The sequence below is a fragment of the Haliotis rufescens genome, unplaced genomic scaffold (genome assembly GCF_023055435.1).
Source record: "Haliotis rufescens isolate VD_foot unplaced genomic scaffold, xgHalRufe1.0.p SCAF_1, whole genome shotgun sequence".
NCBI lineage: Eukaryota > Metazoa > Mollusca > Gastropoda > Lepetellida > Haliotidae > Haliotis > Haliotis rufescens.
In genome coordinates, this window is record NW_025963779.1 from 59845354 (window position 1) to 59865825 (window position 20472).

The following is a 20472-nucleotide window of genomic DNA, read 5'->3' on the forward strand; positions in this document are numbered from 1 at the left end:
GTTGCACAACATACCCATCTCTTTGTCTGGTTCACTGTTTTTAGATTAAATTTCACAAAATAAAATTCATGTCCATCTGCAAGTTTGCAAAAATGTAATTTTCCTTTGAAAATCACTCTTAATGAAATTGACTCGCATAACAAATACCAGATTTGCCAGATTAAGCAAGACGCTTGAATTGTTTGTTGTCTAACACCACACTCAGCAATATTGCAGCTTTATGACGGCGGTCTGTAAATAATCAGGTCTGGGCCAGACAATCCAGTGATTGACATCATGAGCATCGATCCACGCAATTGGGATTGATCACATGCATCAACCAAGTCAGCGAGCCTGTCCATCCGATCACGTAAGTCGCCTATAACGACAAGCATAGTCGCCTTTCAGGGCAAACATGGGTTGCTGAAGACATTCTATCCTGATCTTCACAGGTATGCTTGAATTGATACTACCTGACCAACATCTAAACAAATCTGCAAGTAATCATCATAACTGCTACCACTTAAGACCAAAAGTTAACATAACAGTCTATATTTTCATGTGCACATTACAGACAGCAGCGAAGGAGAATAATCATTTGCAGGTAACATATATTGAAAAAGTTTCAGTTCCATCGATTTTCAACTAAGGTAACTCATTTATGCGTCAAGATTAGCGTTGGACACTTGTTATGGCAAATATGGTAGTTGTCATAAAAACAAACATTTTCTTCACAAGAAAGAACAAACTAAACAGATCCATGACAATAAAATGTTTATTTAGCAGAATGATGAGCAATGGCATGACTATGTACAAAAAACAAGAACTGAAATTGTCATAAATGGATACGCTCAACATTTTCTGCTCAATCATTTATGATAAAATTTGTGAAATAATTACATGGTAAACCTTATCAATTATCTCAACAAGACTGACAGAGATTCTGAACATCAAAAACTGGGAGACCGATCCTAGATGAAAATGTTCTGTGGCTTAACCTCTTGACATGTGTAAATAGTTGAGATACCCACAAATGCAATACATTTTACTCAAGGAGAAGGTACAAATTAATAATCTCACACATTTGCCAAAAATAAGTCCTAATTGAATAATTAGTCTAATTCTATTCAGTAAAGATGATAAATTTGTGAGATGAAATGAATGGTTTGGCACAGTCTATTGTACTTAATCTTGTCTTAACCTGGAACATACCTCAACTATAAACATGATTGAAGTTCTTACATTAAATTCACAAATAATTTACAACTCAATTTGGACAACTTCAAGATAGTATCAATTAAAACAATCATGAATACAACAATGAATGAATGCTACTGATGTGACAAATAATAAAATTGCTTGTTGTCAGTCCTCACGCTCTCCCACACACAATGATTGATAAGGCAGTCTTAATGTTTATCGCCGGTAGGGGTGGTATGCCTGCTGACTGCCTCCTGACTGCCTTTGAGCACCATAGCCAGCATAGCTCGCCTGCTGAGGGTCTGGTGGGCTGCCATATGCTACCTGCTGTGTGGCGGCCGCTCCAGCAGCTCCATAGCCACTTGGGTCACTGTACACTGCGGCTGAAAATGTAATAGTAATGTCTGAGAATTACACTTTCACAATTTGGTTGGGACTATGAACTAGTGCTAGTACCCTCTACAAGTCTTAACTATTATGCATTTAGATTGGAACTTTTCGACTAGTTATTTGTTTGTTTGTTGTTTAACGCCACACTCTGCAATGTTCCAGCCATATGAGGCGGTCTGTACCAGAGAATCCATATATTGACTTCATGAGCATCAATCCACACTATCAGGACATGATGACATGCATCAATCCACACTATCAGGACATGATGACATGCATCAATCAAGTCAGCGATCCTGACCACCCGATCCTGTTAGTTGCCTCTTACGGTAAGCATGGGTTGCTGAAGACCTTTTCTACCCCGGATATTCACAGGTCTTTTTTTTTACTTAGTGCTAGTTCCTACTATTGAAACCATATTGAGACAAGTCTCTACCTTGACTTGTGGGCTGGGCATATGAGGCTAGCTGACTGTATGCTCCACCTGCAGGGGCACCTGCTGTTGCTGTCTGTCCATATGTCCGACTGGGGCCATAGTTGCTGGCATCCTGAGCATACTGTCCCATAGCTGTAACAAACATTTCATGTACATTACACGGTTATGACCCAGAAGTATGATGCACCATCAAATCACTACATAGTTATGATAATATCTAACCAAAACCATGTATGAAAGACATGTGAAAATGTACCTGGTGACTGCTGAGTCTGTTGAGCATATGGATCTACTACAGGGGCAGCTTGAGCTTGACCATTGCTATAGGCACCACCGTAACCTTGGTAACTTTGTGCTACAGCTGGCACTGGAGCAGCTTGGTCTGTAAGCAGGAAAATTAAATTCATCAGACAATTTTCTCAAGATAAGATTAGTTGGGAAAAGAAAATTCATTAGCAAAAACAAAATGTTGGGAAATTACAGTTAGGTTTGGATCAGATCAATTTTTCAAAACATTTCATGTGAACAGAAAATTTTAAAAGCTTGCAGGCAAGAAATGCTTCTACTTGAAGAAAGCAAAGGCAATGAAATGAAAAATTGATGTGATCACTTCAATTTGGTCAAAGCTCTTAACTAATAACTAATGGCTTCATAAGAAATCTTATATATTCTAATAACTGAATTAAATAATCTAACCTTAACATAAAAACATTCCATTAGTATCAAAAGAATGTGTGGGCAGACATAAGACCCATCACTTCACATTGTTACCATGGAAACAAAAAGAAAAGATGTAACTTATACTGAAACTTCTAAAACACAAGGGACACTACTTCAGACCTTGGTTTATGCATATAAGAAAAATATAGTGATTACTTGAGAGTTTTCAAAGGGTCAGGTGAACATAACTCACTATAGCGTACAAGTAAATTTAACCTCTAAACATGTTTCAAACAGTTTCTTAATTCTGTTGAGATAAAGCGTGATGGCCAGAAGGGCAGAACACATCTGCCACTGACTGACAGTATTTATTGAAAGATTTGGTTAGTTTGTCATTTTCAGAAGCCAGAAGACTTGATGACTGAAGAACCAAATCAACATATTGGCATCAGAGAAAAATCTAAATATGTAGTGGTATTTGTATACATGTATGAATACAATTGGGAATTACAAAAATGATAATTAAAAAACCCTGGTGGGATCTGAACATAAATCTGTTATGAACTTCAATAGCAATATGTTCAAACAAGATTTAGCTGTGGGGCAGCAGTGTTGTTCTACACTAAGGCATACTCAGATCAACAATTTTACTGAATTCTGCTGTGTGAAACAATAGCTCTACCTGATCACTTATTTCAAAAGTAACATATTTAAGAAATACAAAAAAAAAGATAACATATTGGGCTATGTGTCACAGGTTAAGCTAACAGACTCCTATCATTTGAACTAATAATGATAGTCGTAATCTAAATGTACTGATAACTAATTACTAAACATTGGCCATGCTAAAGCCACTAACAATAGACATCACATAACCAAGGTTAGTAATCCATATATATTTAATTTTTTAAGTATTTGTATGATCAATTATGAGTATTTACCATTATTAATGATACAAACACTAAAGCGACTAAATGTTTCAACATTGTTAAATATAGGTACTATTAACATGATATGTAGAAGTACCCTGAATCACAGAAATTGATCATAATTCTCAAGGTCTGACTATTAAGATACATGGAAAAGTCTGACATACATTATTTTGCATTCAAATTTTCCTTCTCAATTTAATTTATTACACTGAACAAAGCACCAAACTGTTTTTACAATGACATGTCCGTGAATTTTAATCTGTCATATCAATGCAGACCTTGAGAAATGTAATCAAATGATGAACTAAATATTCAGTACTGTTTTAACTATCTAAAACCCTTGAAAGCACCTGACATACCTACTATGACAGTCTGGCACCTCACTATCATGTAACTAAATCAACCACTAAACTAATCAATCAAGAAACTAAACAATAGAAATACCAATGCAATGAGACTGTGCTCAAGTGGCATTTTTATACTTTGAAATACTAATAAGGCTAAATTAGTAAGTGCAAGAAATTGAGACTAAGTGCATGAAGTGTTACTACATTTCAGTAATAATGGATTTGTTTGTGAATCCTGATAAGTTTAACAATAAGTATATGTCTGTGTGACCAGCAGCATATTGGTAAAATACACTTGCTTTCAAAACCGTGTCTTCCAGAGGAACCTCACCTCCTCTACAGCAAACCCTTGATTACCAAAATCTAACAATTTACCAGTTGGCTAGTAATGGGGTCTTGTCATTTTTCTTACCCAAACACAAGCAGCAACACAGAATAACAGAACTACATTGCTGTATGAGACAAAGCATTTTTTTGCTTGGGGAGCCATGGGGTTTGGGGGTTTGGGGGTTTGGGGGTTTTTCATTCAGAGTTTCATAAAACAAGGTGCATTATCAATTCAAACTTAATAAAAAAAATAATGAAACAGGTAGTATTTGCCATAGAAAACATAGGCATATTGTAAGAAGAGCAGTACTTCTATTTAAACTTATTTAAGTGTATACTGTTACAAATACTTTGGTTGCTCACTGCTGGTTTTCAGAGGTAGGCCTGTTTTGGGAATGGAGTCCTGGACCACGTTCCACAAAATGTTCTTAAAGCAACATCTTTCATAAGTCTCTGTTAAAGTATTGGAGTTACCATCATCTTAGCACCAAGATGGTTCAGCAAATTGTGAGCATCTTTAGTATTTGAGTCGATGTATAACTTGAAGACGATATGCATGATCACCGATAAACTCAACTGGTCAACTGATCAGTTGAGTGAACAAATTTGAGTAAGTGGTAGGGCTAAAAATTGAAAGACACTCAATTCTTATATCTGAATGGAAAATACTGACATCATGCTATGCCAGGTTTATCTTGCAATCCAAAACATTGAGTTTATTTCTCCTTAATTTACCATATGTTAACTACCACTCACTGAAGTCGGCATATGTCTGCTGAGCTGGTGGTGCCCCAGGCTGTCTGGGGGGTGGGGCTTGAGAGGGACTGGTGGGTACACCCCCATAACTTGGCCCCCCAGGAGCCTGAGGTGGGTAACCTGCATAGCCTGGGGCCGGGGTAGGGGGCTGGGGTTGCTGTTGCTGCTGCTGTGGTGGTGGTGCCTGCGGTGGTGGCTGTTGTGGAGGGGGCTGCTGCCCCGGGGGAGGGGAAGCCCACTGATTGTAAGGTGGAGGTGCAGCTGGTGCCGCCCCAGGGGTAGGGGACTGGGTGGCCCCAGGAGCACCCTGGCCTGGAGCTGGCGGTGTGGCTCCATAACCACCTGGAAAACAGATTAGGCTACAAATACAGACCTTTGCATACACATAGGACTGATGTAGACGACACTTTCCATGCTAATTCTCTCACCAGACTAAAAATAAATTCACACAACTGACAATGAACACTCATCTAAACAGCAAAGAATGTACAACAAATAAAAAAATAGTACTAGTTCTTCATAACGATCATGGTAATAGCTTGTGAAAAGTGGTGAATATCTTATTAACTTGTCAAGCATGCACTGACTTCATCCAAAACATGTGAAAAAGATGAGACTCGGTAAGAGTCAAGACAATAAATGTGCTCAACTGGCCTTAACTCATTTGAAACAAATATAAATAGTACTTTAGGAAGTGAAAAAAACACGGACCTTGATTAAAGAAAAGGTTGCCTGTAAACCCTCTAGGGGAAATCACTCCAATGCAGTTTATGATGAAAAGTGTAATTTAGTTAACTATTGACACATCAAAATCAATAAAAACAAATCCAAGAATTTTAGGTATGACCTTTGAACCAGTTTTGAAGTATTGTCATAATTCCAATACCAGCTAACATATAAATTTGAAAAAAACCCCAAAAACTTGCAATATCTTAATTGGAAACAATTAACAGGTACTGTAAACATGAAATTGGGCACTTCAACATATTAGCTCAATTTTGACCCAGATGTATTCAGAGAAGATCAAACAGTTATGTTGCATAACTGTAAACTGTATTACATGACAAATGAGTGATAGTATGGTGGCCCAAATCACTAACCCCAGAAACAATATGGGTCCCCTATAATAACAAAAACTAATAAAGCCAATAGTTTTGGGTAACTTGAAAAAAATAACAATAGAAATCAAACTTAGCCCTGTAATCTACACATGTGACAACCACAACCACTCCTGTCCTTGATATTAATACATGCATGACTATATGGTTTCTATTCAATCCAAAAACTTTGTTTCATCCAAGCCCAAGGTAAAGCAAGTCAACTTTTAGGACACCCAATCAACAATTTTTTTCCATGATGATCTTTAAATCCTCTTATACAAATATCCAAGAAACATGTGATTCATATTTCATGCACTAAAATGAAACCAGCTCAACATATTTACAGATAGAAGGGAAACAAATGCACTGCAAACTTGCTGTGTATCTATCAAATGACTCATTACCTTCAGAGCATAATATTGGACTTTTATGATAAACTCAAGTAAATGTGGTTAAATATAGATATTGGTCTACTTCTGGTGGATGCTTGCTAAAGCATAATTTCTTACTAAGTCAGTATTAATGAACAACCAACTTAAACATAAAACATATTGAACTGTTCCATCTAATGTAAAACACTTGATTTCTAACACTGTTACTTACTATACACAAAACAATGTAGCATGATTAGGGGAGTAACAATGGTCAAAACCCAAACACATAACATGGTGTGGCACAAGTGATGCCAGAACAATCAAAGGGTATTGCCATGACAACATATTTTCATCATAATGAAGTGGAACTGTGTTCCCCATTTGGCAAAATATTTCTTGAAATTCACAGCATACCATTTAAGGACAATATACGGAACAAATGAATTGATAAATGCATTGTACTGAAACTCTTGTATTGTTAAACCCCTAAACACGATCTACAAGCAACTTCATGCTCAAAAACAAAGTAGAACAACCACTAAAATACTTTTAGCTACAAAGCTGTTTAAACAGGTACATTTTAAGCAGCTTTGTTGAAGTTGTGCATTTTATTTAATGTGTTCTTCCATCATCATCATCCATCCCTGCCATGTTAAATTTTTTGAAAAATTCTTTTTCCCCCAGACAATTGTGCACCAATGTTCATATCAGTGATAATCCACAGTTTGTATACAACAGTTAATAGGGTGTTGAGAAGATGAGGTCTCAAAGGCCCATTTTCTTGTACCACCAAACAGCAGAGAAGGATGGAAAAATCACACATGCCATCAAGAGAAAAACAATCCTCTTCAATACATGGTACATCATTTCCGGGACTTCTTGAAGATTTGGTAAAGCATTATATTGAATTTACTCTCAAAGCAAGGTGCTTGAAAACTGTAAAGAAATTGTTCACAGTAAGTGTGAATTATTGATGTAAGTGACTGAATAAAGCAAAAGGTTTATCTAAAGGTGTGTATTTATGATAATTGTACACATCTCGACATGAGTGGCTTCAACAAAATGCACAAATAATTCATTCAACAAATGTAACTATAAATAAATAGGTGATTATTTTAAAAGCAGTGTTCAAAATTCAATGGGGGCCATCAGTATTATGGTTACAATATCATAATAAATGCTTTAAATCTAAAGCCCCCTGATCATGTTCATTCTTAACTTTAGGATTTTGGATTGAACCCCACGAATTTAAAACACTGTTATTGCATAACCCAAGTCCCTTTGCCATTAGCGAGATGAGATGAAATCACTGAATAAATATATGAATGAAAGATAGGGACTTTTTCGCCGAAGGTCTCGAAGGGTGGTTTGTCCCCTATACATGAACTTCGCTAAAACCGTCCTGTGAATGAAGTTGCTACCATGGTTAGTGAATGTTCAATCTAACACAGTTGGCAGGGTTTGAACTAAACTTAAAAGCTTCACTAGCCTGAGAGGGATAATATGCCCCTGTTATGCTGAAACAATGGGAGGTATTTGGAAATTTGTACTAGCCCCAGGCTAGCGGGCTAGTGTTAATTTCTAACCCTGGTAGGGTTGTCATGCGCTATTGATACAAAGTAGTACTTGTGCCCAGGAAACAACTGTGTCTCATGAATTGTGAATAAGCTCTGTGATGAAACTTCACGGACAGCATACACAATATATAGGTCTGACAGCACAAATGAGAGCAAAATGGTAATTCAATTAATGATTCGGACAAGCCTTTCTTTCAATATTAATTTTAGGACAGCGAGTACAGGCATATATCTTACCCTGAGGCGTGAGCCATGACAACCCTACACTTGAATACCTAAGAGTAACTAAGCAATATCTGGTTCTCAATGATGCTTCTATTAACTACAGTGACAACATCCACATCAGATGGTGGCATTTGGAAATAGATTTTGGATATCTTTTCAGAAATCTTTATAGATGTATAATTATTTCTGGAAATGTGTCACAAGAGGCAACATTGGGATTTCCTTGTGCAATAACTAATGGTTACTACAAAACATACCAGTCATAGGCCATGCCACTGAAATCATCAAGAACCAGGTTCACATTAACTAATACAAAGCAAAACTTGACAAAAATCAACTCAAGTTGTAACGGAATGTGGTAAGCACAGCAATACAGCATGTGAGAAACTACTAAAAATATCATCGCCACTTAAGGAATCTCAGGGTTCAAGATAAGCTTTTTTTGTTTGAACTTCTTTGTCCCCTCAATTTCTTTTCTCATTTTGAATTAATGCTTTAACTTACACTTAAACAACCAAGTAACTTCAAAAGGACAAATGAAAAATTTCAATCTGTTTGAAATTGACAACTTTGCAAATTGTTATGAAGGCTCTAAACTGTTTCATAAAAATATTACCTGTACCTTCAAATGTGTACAAACATACATATCTTGAGCTCTGTGAACATATCTTATCTGAACTTAACTGATCAAAGAACAATCTAATTAATGTTTTGTAAGCATTGATGAAACACTGTCAAAAAGAGTGTTTGCCAAGCGTCACCTGAAAAAGCTCTGTCTGTGTGTAATGAAACATACCTTGCTGTCCTTGATATCCTCCACCTTGCTGCTGGTAGCCTTGATAGCCACCTCCATAACCTTGCCCATTGGATCCGTAGCCAGGTGGGCCCCCGGGAGGACCTCCTTGAGGTGGGAAGTTGTTTCCTCCCTGACCCCAACTATCAGGTCCCTGGGGAGGGGCAAACTGAGGAGGACCTCCCCCCATCATATGTCCAGGTGGACCACGTCCACGCCCCCTTCCTCCACCACCGCCACCACCATCACGACCCTGGCGGGGCTCTGCACGTTTACATTCAATCTATGGGGGAAAAAAAGGAACAGTGTTAATACAGCTACAACTAACATAAATGTAATGTAATATCAATCTTTAATCTAACTAATAGAACAACAAAGACTTATTTAAGATGAGGTACAGAGTACCAGTTGAAATTACCAAATGACTGTGAATGGCATGGTGATAATCTTTAAGTGTATCAAAATCTGTTCCTTAAACTACCTAATATATGCACTTTTTATGAACTAATTGCTAACTGTGAACTAAATATCTTGACAAAAGGGCTACAAAAAACTCCCAACCCCTTCGGTATATAAAAGCCTACTTTTACTATGCTCACTTAATCATGTTTGTTCAACTCCCCAAGACTCCATGACTTCTGACAACTATCAAAATGCATCTCTGCCAACACTAAAACATCAACACAAACACCCAGGGATGAGAATGGGTCAATTTTGGCCTTTTAATAATAGTATCCTCATGGGAAATAATTGATACAAACTAAAGATGTGGTAAGAGAAGATCTTAAATGAAATAAATAAATGCATTATTTCAGAAAGTACCATCAATAGAGAATTCTCATCCCTGCCCACCATAACCAACAACATTACTGCACCTGGGACACAACACACACATTCAGTGGGGAAGCTTCCACCATTAAACATTATAAGGGAGTCAAGGGACAGATACTGAATTATAGGAAACATACATGTGTATCATGGACACAATACTACTAGTCTTTGCAAAATAACATCTTAATATTGTGTGTATAACATAGAATTTCTGGTGTTAGAAAGGTATAGAAACCATGATAGCAGGAATAAGTAAACTAATCAAGTGAGAACTTCCTACAGTATCCATTATTACTACTTTTACAATCTGTGAATACAGATCAGAAAACATTCAGAGATGTACATGCCAGTTGGAAAAGTTAAGTACTGAAATGCTAAACACCCCTTAAATTTGCTATCTGCACAAAGCACCACAGTGCCTTCCATCTGTTTCTTCACATGCAGTGAAGAATAGCATGTCTGGCATCCTACACCCATGAGTGGACATTCCAACACTAAATCAGTCTCTCTAGCCACCATCAGAATGGAAAGGTACAGGTACAAACACTCACTATACTAAGTCAGATTTGTAATCAAGTAGTTCTCAATGCAATGTGAAAGGGTTGGTAGCTTTTCAAGCTAAAAATAATACCCTAAAGATGTAATTAAAATGCTGCATTTTCTAATTGTATTTGTCAAATAGCCCCAATGTCAGATATTTGCACAACATATAACATAGCACAGCAAACAGGCACTATCAAAAATGGATCAAATAACTTCATAAGCAAAACATGTTAGCATAACAAACAACTTTTGTTAACTGTAGAGAACACATATCTAATGTTTATTTATTCATACGGAAGAGATGCACTTGCTGTAACCTGGATCCTGACCATACTTCTATTTAATATTTTCATATCTAAGCAAACTTTATGAAAATGCATATTTTACTTATTTCACAATGTCATACTACTGAGAAGAAATCTTGATAACCTTCATGAGATAAGTACCAACTTAAGCGTTTCTCAAATATCGACACACAAATTCATAAGCAATGGTCCACTGTACAAAACTTGACATTTAATCATAAATATCAAATATGTACGTCGTTGACTTGGTATACTTAAAGAATGCGGAGTGCTTTTCCTCAGTCCCTCTTATAGTTTCACACTGTCCCCTTTGTCATGCACAACTAAATTCACACTCAACCATACTTATTAATGGCTTGAAATACTCAGTTTGTGAGAACGAATCACTGCTACACAAACTCACAACAATCTGTTCACTGTGTTTCCTTATTTGAATCTGAAAGATAGAGCCACTTAGCTAGGCCCCACAGTTTAATATTTCAATTGTAGACTCAGTTCACAGACGTGTACCACTGAACATTGGAATGGTGGTAAGAAACTAAAGATCCTAATCAGGGTGAATGTGTGAATTTGAACCCACGACCAGCTGAGGGACGTAACTCTGCACAACAAATTGTGCCACATTTGACCACTGGGCAACCTGCACTCCAAACCTAACTACCAGCAAAGACTTAAGTATCAGAAGCAAGGACTTGATCAGCTGGATATCATAGGTTGGTGATACTTTAGAGATATGTGTTAACATGCAGTTGTAATCACCATACACCAACGCTAAGTTCTTGGTGAAAGTATGACCCATTTATAGCTTAGTAGGAGTGCAGTTTGTTATATATGTAAATAAATATAAATGCCTTCTACAATATCACAACATTTAACATAAATTGTCTGTACTTAATAACCACTGTTAAACGTTAACCCAATTTACTATCTAAACCTTATCTAAAATGTTGATAATCTATTCACATCTCAGTCGCAATAAATACACTATAGTAATCATGCTAAGTAATTTAGTGAACAATCAAAATCGCTCATCTTGATTGAATCAACATGCACCTGTCTATCATGACACACATGTATACCATATTTTAGGTCAGGTAAATAAACTAAAGTCTAAACTAAACTAAGCAGTACATCTCTTCCAAAGCTGAATTGTCTCGAATCCCCATTTGGTTAAAATGTCAAATATTTAAGGGGATATAACAATAATCTTGTTTCCGGTGTTTAAACATCTAATATTTATAATGCACATTCACTAAAGAAACAGGAAAATATTCACAAGGAACTATTAAAACAATATCAAACATGGATAATATCCTTAAATGTGTTCATTAAATTAATAATCAATAATTCAATTTTATAGTGTTGTGTAAATAAGAAATAACCTTCTTCCCGTCCACAATATGAAATTGATCTCCACACACCAATTCAACGCTGTCTTCTCTCTCGAATGTCAAAAACCCAAAGCCTAGTTAATAGTAACAGCAAGACAATAATAAGCAGGTTCATCATATGCATATAAACATTCACAAACTTGAAGAGCATCTTCACCTAAAAGGAAGGGGGAAGTAATGGTTATAACAAATTAACAATATTATCAAAAATGACTTTCATGTGACAAACTCTTGAAGTGACTCGGCAATATCAATGACAGCGAAAATATGTGCAGTACATCAGTTCAAGAAACAACCCATCACATGGAATCAAACCATAAATATAGCATGCCAATATGAGGTTTCAGATCAGAATCATAGTTTCCACCTTTACATTGGAAACATTTTCACTTCAGATTTTTCTTTTTTTAGAAAATATTTCAATAGGTTCAAGCAACTATTCTACTTAAGGACAAACAAATTAAAGTCTAAGAGACACAAAAATGAACGGATTGGTGATGGGGTTTTCTGATGGAATAGTGCCAACAAAAGTTTGTCTTGTGCATGTGTACAATGTTTGTAAAACAACATGTTTCTGTTGTCTGCCAAAATATTTCACATCAGATTGCAGTTGCAACCAATTATGTGTTTTATACTCAAAGAGACTATTATTAACAATTAATTGTAACACTTACTAGAACTTTCAGAATAAACACTTGTACACATTCACATAATAAATCTTTCATATAAAAAACAAACACACTTGCGAAACAATCCATTTTATTGAAATCTTTGACAGGGCATTGCTCCTGGATCCATAGCAGCAGGTTTGGTATTCTTATATTAGTTTATATTACCTAAATGTGAACCCAGGTTTCTCCTGATCATATAAAGTACAAAATATAACTAATTTGTGTGCATGTTTGTTACATTTTTCATGCAAAATGGTCAAAACAAATGATTTACACGGAATAAAAGTGTGTCATGACCACCGTGGACTGCAAGTTAACTTTCTTAGTGGCTTGGAACTGCCCCACTGTGCTAACTTGGTCACTGTGGCCGAGATAATTCTAGCAAAATGCTCACCATCGACTTGTACAATAAGAAATAAAGCCACTTTCAGTAAATAGAAATAACCATGCTATGTTAGAGAATATAACAATGAATATTTTTCTCCCATCTTATTCTTAAAGACATAGTAGCCCTATCAGCTGTGAAAATGTCGGCAATATTTCACAAATGAACTGGTGATATTCCCCTTGATTAAACTGTAAAGAACTTTAACATTAGTACTATCATTGCATGACGTATGTAAGGCACACTTCAGTCACTGGGAGTTAAAAAATTTGTTTTAACCAATGAACATGCTGAAAGTCAGTGACTCAAGAACTTGTAGCAATTCAAAATGTCTGTCACAATTTGTTTGCAAATGAGATTTTGTAGCATAATAATCTTTACTAATAAAGGTGTTTAATTGTATGTGTGTGACATGAACACATTGAACAGCGATTTTTAACACAGAGATATTTGAAAAGTGGTCTTTGTGCTTATGGAACCAACTGCATGCACTTTATTTGGTATTATGTGAATCAATAATCATAAAGAAACTGTCCAAATGGTCAAAAGCACAATTTAGACCTTACAAGTCATTGAGTGATGTAGATCTTTTTACAAGTCAGAGCTGTGTTTTCATGAGTAAGAGACTTATGACTTACAATTGTTTTACCTATGTAAACCCCAATTGCTTCACTGTGAAAGGGTTTTCTAGTGCACAACTAACTGATACGTTGTCTGTGTCATTGCAACATGCAGTGACAGGATTGAGAACCAGGTATCATGAAACTCAAGCCATGGTCAATCTTGGATCAAGTGCCGTGGCAGAAATATAAGGACAGACAATACTTTTTTCTGCATTGTACTAATCATATACTATGTACGAAAAGTGTCCTTTGAAATTATGAAGATGGTGACCCTAATGGAAATAATGTAAGGCTCTCTCTCCTCTCAATCCCCCCCAAGAATGTTTTTTGGGGCTGCCAGGAACAAGATCCAAGAACCAACCTTAGTTGACTCATTTAAACGTCACTTTCAGGCTCACATAATGAGACAAATAATCAGTCACTTTTCTTAAAAATGTACAAAAACAATTGTCACACAGTTAAATATCCATATGAGTTTTACTAAATTCTATGAATAATTAATTCTAACAATTCCTCGATTTCATCATGACACATTATGGAATTTGGAGCAAACTTCCTGATACTTTGTATGACATTATGTAAGCCTGACAAATCTTCGTTCTTCAGGTCAAATACCACAAGACAGCTGAAATGTCTAAATACAGGATTGAAGTACATGATAAATTCAGTTTTAATATAACATTATGGATAAACATTCTAAGAAAAGATTATCATTTATTTTTATCTAATAAATTATTATCATGAACATGATCAACGCCATACTAAAGTTAAATAAACAGCACCCATACTGAACTTCTATAGTGCAAGATTAATATAGACTTAAATTAAATCAACTGCACTGTGGACTAATTCCATAACTAATAGATAAAATTCTTCACAAGATTATATTGCATCAATAATGCCCAATACACGAAATCAGGTACTGACTTAGCAAATGCATCAGTTCAGTCATAATGGTTACTGCACTCTGCATGATGTTTTCATGGCACTTATGGTCAGTATGTCAAACAGGACATGACACGTACACATCAACAGAACAAAACTGCTAACTTCACCATCAGATCAGTATATATGCCCATACTACTTTAACGAAAGTGTACCGCACAAACAAATAAGACTTCAGTTAGGTAATATGACAAGATTTTTCAAGGCTAAATACTATGTAAAACTAATTATTGTAGATATCAATGGTCAAATACAACATTAAGAGTTCAAGTTACCACTGTAACAGCAAGGACTAATGCTTCCAGCTGTTCAATATGTAAACTTGACATATAATTTCAAGTACCATACATTTCATGACCAAAGTTATTTCATGTTTCAGAACGTATTCCACACCTTTATGTTACCTAAGTCACATTTCACGTGTCTCCCCTTATTGGAGGAGTATTTAATATTAGGTTGCATGTTTCAGAAACCAAACATACCATGGTGTACACCAGGTCTTGGTACATACAAAACCACATCTTTGTGAACTCAACCTTCATATACTAACTAATATTACTTATTCCATAATATTTATTTGAATACTGGGACATCCTCAAGTTTCACATAATATTTTCAGAGATGCCTTATTTAATTTGTGCATATAAAAACAAAGTAATAGGGTAGAGTTAAGTCTTCTCTAATAGTGCAGTCATCTTACCTCGAGAACGGCCTTTTTCTTGATCATACATTATCGTCACATCTGTCACCTATAACAGAGAAAAGAGTAATTGTTGAGCAATCCCTATCATTTGATGCATTTCACAAATCTACATCAGTGATAGTGGTTGAGCAAAAATAAAATAACCTGCCTTTGGATGAGCGTAACAACAAAAATTAAAGTGATAACTTGCATATTGTCTAAGATATGTGTAAAAACGGGACAAAATTAGAATGTTACTGCAGTTTCTGGCAAAAACTTTTGAGACTACTAGTCTGACCATGTATTATTTTCAGTATATTCTCATCTTCACAAACCAGTATAAGCTGATCATGCTGATGAAACAGCTACTCAAATGCATGATAAATCAACAAAAACACATCTGCTAGTAATAATTGTACTCGCGAATAATTCTTCCTTAAGTCAACACTGAACAGAAATACATAATTATAATGTAATTACTATTTTATTTTAGTTGACAATGCTCATTGGATAAGCAAGGATATACCCATGATACCTATGTCATTTAGTAAAATAAATTGCATCATTATTCGAGCCACAAATAACAAAAATCAAGTACAGTTTCCACTAATATACAATTTCAAGCCTAGTGCTATGACATGTACATATAATAATAGTTGTTTCATAAAAGATAATTTGAAATGTTTTTGGCTACCTAAAATTTTTGCTGGTCTTGTGGATTTTACCAGTGGCTACCTGGAAAAAAGTACTTGTAGCCATATGGTTACTAGTTGAAAAATTAAACTTTGACACCTGCTCAATTATTTAATACTTACACTTCCAAACTGACTGAAGTAGTTTCTGAGACTGTCTTCATTAGCTTCATTTGGAATGCCACCAAGAAAGATCTTGTTTGTTTTTCCTTGCATTCCACCGCGACTATCACCTCCACCATGTCCATGACCCCCATACCCTCCACGGCCGCCACCGCCACCACCGCGACCACCGTATGATCCTCCTGGTCCTCCTCCCTGACATCAACATCAACATCAACACTCAAATCAAAGACACAACTACTCAGATGCATCATAAATCTAAAACTTGGGTTCAGTTCATGTTGGTGATAAAGTTAACATGGAGTCTGTAATCAGTCATAATCAGCAATATTCCAGATGTATGATGCTGGTCTGAAAACTATCGATTCAGACTAACCAGTGGTTAGATTTTGTGTGAAAAGCGGTTGGTTTGTGATGATAAACAATTAACCAAGCCACAAGGCTGGACTTCCCAATCCACTGAGTCGCCTTATATGACAAAACAGGTACTATCTTCGATTCCAAACTAAGGCAAGTGTCAAAGGCAGGCAATTTGGATAACAAATGTTATTTTGTCCAAATTTGCAGTTTTTCCTATCATGCTTATTGGGAAGTTCTTATTTTCTTAAATTTGGAGTTATTTAGGGTAAAGACATTTTAAGGACTCTTTATCAGTGAACTAATTACCATTTCAGAGATAAGAATAAAACTCTGAATTCTGTGAACAATTGTAGACTAAAAAGGTACTTTTATAGTCCAAATTATCTACAGAGAAGCTTTGTTACTGTTTCACGGACTAACAAATATGACAAAAGGTAACTTCAAAATAAATAAATAAATTTACATACACGTCCTCCTCCTCCTCCACCTCCACCCCCTCCGCCCTGCTTGGCATTACATGGTTTGGCATCAACCTGAAAAAGAGCATTCTCATTTGAGTACTGTCAGAAGAGACCTACTTCCTTAAAGTTAAACTCATTTGTGAAAGGAAATTAATTTCCCGAGTAAAAAGTCATTTATATAAGTAACATGATTAAGGATTAAAAGATTCAGCAGCCATTTCACCAAACCATTTCTTCAAACAACAGATGGTTATTCGTGAGATGAAATGATCCACTTTTCAATAATCATGGACAAATGGAAAAAAAACTGATCATTGTAAACAAAAAAAAACAAGCATAATTTATCAAATTGTAATATCATTTACTAACAAAAAAACAGTAAGTCTACAAGCTCTTACCATTCTGTTATCAATCTTGTGTTTTTCTGGCAATACAACCTCAAGAACACTTGGGTCTTTGAATGTGACAAAACCAAACCCACGAGACTTGCCAGTCTGTGGGTTCTTCATTACTACACAATCAACCACTTCTCCATAAGAGCAGAAGTATGTTTTCAAGGCATCTAGAAAGACAAGGAAAACACACTAAACTTAACACAATAAATGTATACAACGTTTGGAATAATGAAGAGAAGCTGATCAATTCACTTTCTCGTTATTGCAGAGCTATAGATAAGCTGCATATTTGCCTGAAATATGTACCAAATAAACTGAAATCTGCATGATGCAGACAAATTGAATCCCTAGCATATCAAATATGCAACAAAAAGTATCAAAATGCTATTGAAATATAATGGATGTGCATATTACAACTCTTAGAAAAATCAATCAATCAACTCAACAGGGTGCACCGGAATCACGCACGCACGAATATGGTGTTAGCGTTGGGCGTCAAATGTGTGTGATTCCTGTGCACCCTTTCGAGTTGAGTTGATTGGTTCAACTGTGTCATATGGCCCTGTGACGCAGGGGTAGCATTATGCAGATGGCTGTTTCAATGAATGCTTGTTCAACCCGTGACGATTCTGACGAACAGGTCTGGTTGTTGATGAAACATAGTGATAGCTAAATAGACAGATTTTTTATTCATGCACCGATTGTCTTTAAATGTAATATCCAGTTATGTATGACTGTTTACAATCTCATACCAACTTTGACTGGTGTAGGTCCGATAGTTTTTCAGATATTGTAGTAAACGTTGGTACCTTAAATTACCTTCCAGACTATATACCGAATTAACTCTATGACATGTACCCCAAAAAGAGTATTCGTACACATTTATGGTTTTAAACATTCTCTTGAAGTGAAACTATATGGCCATTGATCAAATATTCTGTACCTGCATCGGTGTTCCAGCTCAAGCCGCCAATGAAAATTTTACTGCAAAGAACAAAAACATGTTTTACTACAAAGAATTTGATGCCTTTAGGATTAATGACTGTTGACATGGACTGATGCCGACCAATCCTTGTTTTAGCCCCTTAATGCCGAGCGCCAGACAGGGTAACAACAAGTACCATCTTTTGGTGTGATGTGGCCGGGGATCGAACCCAGGACCTTCTGCTCTCCGGGCGGACCCTCTACCACTAGACCACGGAGGCAGTTGGTACTTGTAGAGAAATAACAGACAAAAACAATAGTAGACAAGAATAGACCACTGTCTTAGACAAGTGAAACTTAGTAGTGGGACGATACGCTTCAATTTATTACTTTCATACTTGTATCGATCACAGCCGTACAAGTTAAAAACATCAATCCTTGCCTTAAATGTTTGCCTTGTTACATCAAACACTAATTTGTAGTTAAAATTATTAAATCAAAACAAATATTTTCATCTATTGCGCTATACTTGATGATGCCAACAGTAAATTGTCAGTGTGCCAGGTATTTGGCCATTCTGTCTACAAAAAAGATGGCCTAACACCACAAATAAGAGCACAAGCACAGTTTGATTGCACAGTCGGTGTATCACCCCAGCCCTAGAGAAAATATATAGGGGAACTAGCTGATACTAAACATCTAGTTTATTTACATAGACCACTAGGCTAGTCTGAAAAGAGTCAACCTGTTGATATTTATGAGCAACACCCCATGATGCAACCAGAGTACAATGAAATGCAATCCATGGCTGTACTCTGAACAATGTAAAGTCACCTTTGGGGAGTGGAAAATCTTCTTTTTTTTAATAGTATTACCATTAGGCTTAATATTTGTACATGATGCTGCTGAAAAAGACGTCATTCTCCTTGTATTCAACTCAACAGGACATTATATACTGGAAAAGAGGATTATCTTAATCAATAAAATAACTGACATACTGTTTTATTATCTAGACATGCATAGCCATGGTGCTATTGATCATGGTGATAGCATAGAAACTGACCTAGTTCAGAGGTCACAGTAAATGCTTGACGAAAAACGGCGAGGACTTCTTTCTTATTGAAAGAAATGTTATTTTCATGGTGGTCACGTGTTGATGAAATCACCTAATTCCTGAAGTCTATGTTAAGAACACGAAAAAAGGCACTTGTTTAGCCTATATTGGTTTCCTTGATTTTGCTAAATAGGCCCCATATCTACTTTATAGGAACGAGAGGTCTTGTTCAAAACACTAGTAAAACGCATTAGAGAAGTGATCGTACAATCTACACCATTACAAGGACATGCAGACTATCCAAACCACGGTCAATACATCGTTACCGGCAACAACCGATACTGTAGCATGGTGAAAATGTAGGCTATGAACTAATTACAATAAAGAGACTAATTTGTCGACAACACAGCAAACAACACAGCGTAACACTGGCGAAACGATGCATGAATTGTATCTTACCCAGGTTCGTCTCTCTGCATGATGAAAATTTGAAGGTTTCTTTGTATTTGTTGAGTTTGTAATTTCTTTTACTGAAGCCAAGCCGATTTCCAAAATGGCGCTGCAAGCGTGTGGTACAATCGAAAGAACCTTAATGAACTTCCTGTAACTCAACTCTTGCTCACAGTAACACATTCGCAATGTCGTTGAGAGCCGATGAAATCCGAATGTGAGTGTGCGGGCGCATACTGGGTTCCTGTCTACCGCTAAGTATGCGTCGCGTACCCATAGTGGAACCAGTTTACTACAGAGGGCGCGTTTAAGCTGGTTCTTGGCCCTCAATGCGAAACGTCAACATTTGTCATTCGTCACCACTCGCCCCTTTCCGTAACCCACACTCGCTATTCGGTCATTCGTGACCAACCCGTGTTATTCCGGGACAAGCTGAATAGCGACTCTCATGGCCATTCTTTTGACCGGGTTCCGTCTTAGCGCAAACGGGCATACATAAATTGTCATCTCGTTACGTAATGGTTCACATATATTTCCCCAT

General features: G+C 36.4%; 1 protein-coding gene across 3 annotated transcripts; it reads right to left on the minus strand.

The window, feature by feature from the left end:
- Nucleotides 1–736: 736 nt before the first annotated feature.
- On the minus strand, nucleotides 737–20143 carry LOC124145083 (heterogeneous nuclear ribonucleoprotein A/B-like). 3 transcript variants are annotated; one of them, XM_046514758.2, is made up of 13 exons: nucleotides 19941–20143; nucleotides 18447–18487; nucleotides 17507–17670; nucleotides 17115–17180; nucleotides 16288–16482; nucleotides 15491–15539; nucleotides 12158–12240; nucleotides 9100–9379; nucleotides 8561–8578; nucleotides 5028–5369; nucleotides 2262–2387; nucleotides 2006–2137; nucleotides 737–1562 (listed from the first exon to the last, which is right to left on the minus strand). In XM_046514758.2, the coding sequence occupies exons 1-13, from the start codon at nucleotides 19958–19960 to the stop codon at nucleotides 1396–1398; spliced, it is 1683 nt and encodes a 560-aa protein (XP_046370714.1). In that variant the 5' UTR covers nucleotides 19961–20143; the 3' UTR covers nucleotides 737–1395. The 3 variants fall into 3 exon arrangements, with proteins under 3 accessions (XP_046370714.1, XP_046370715.1, XP_046370716.1); XM_046514759.2 differs by lacking the exon at nucleotides 8561–8578; XM_046514760.2 differs by lacking the exon at nucleotides 5028–5369 and having other exon boundaries at nucleotides 19941–20131.
- Between the last annotated feature and the right edge of the window lie 329 nt (nucleotides 20144–20472).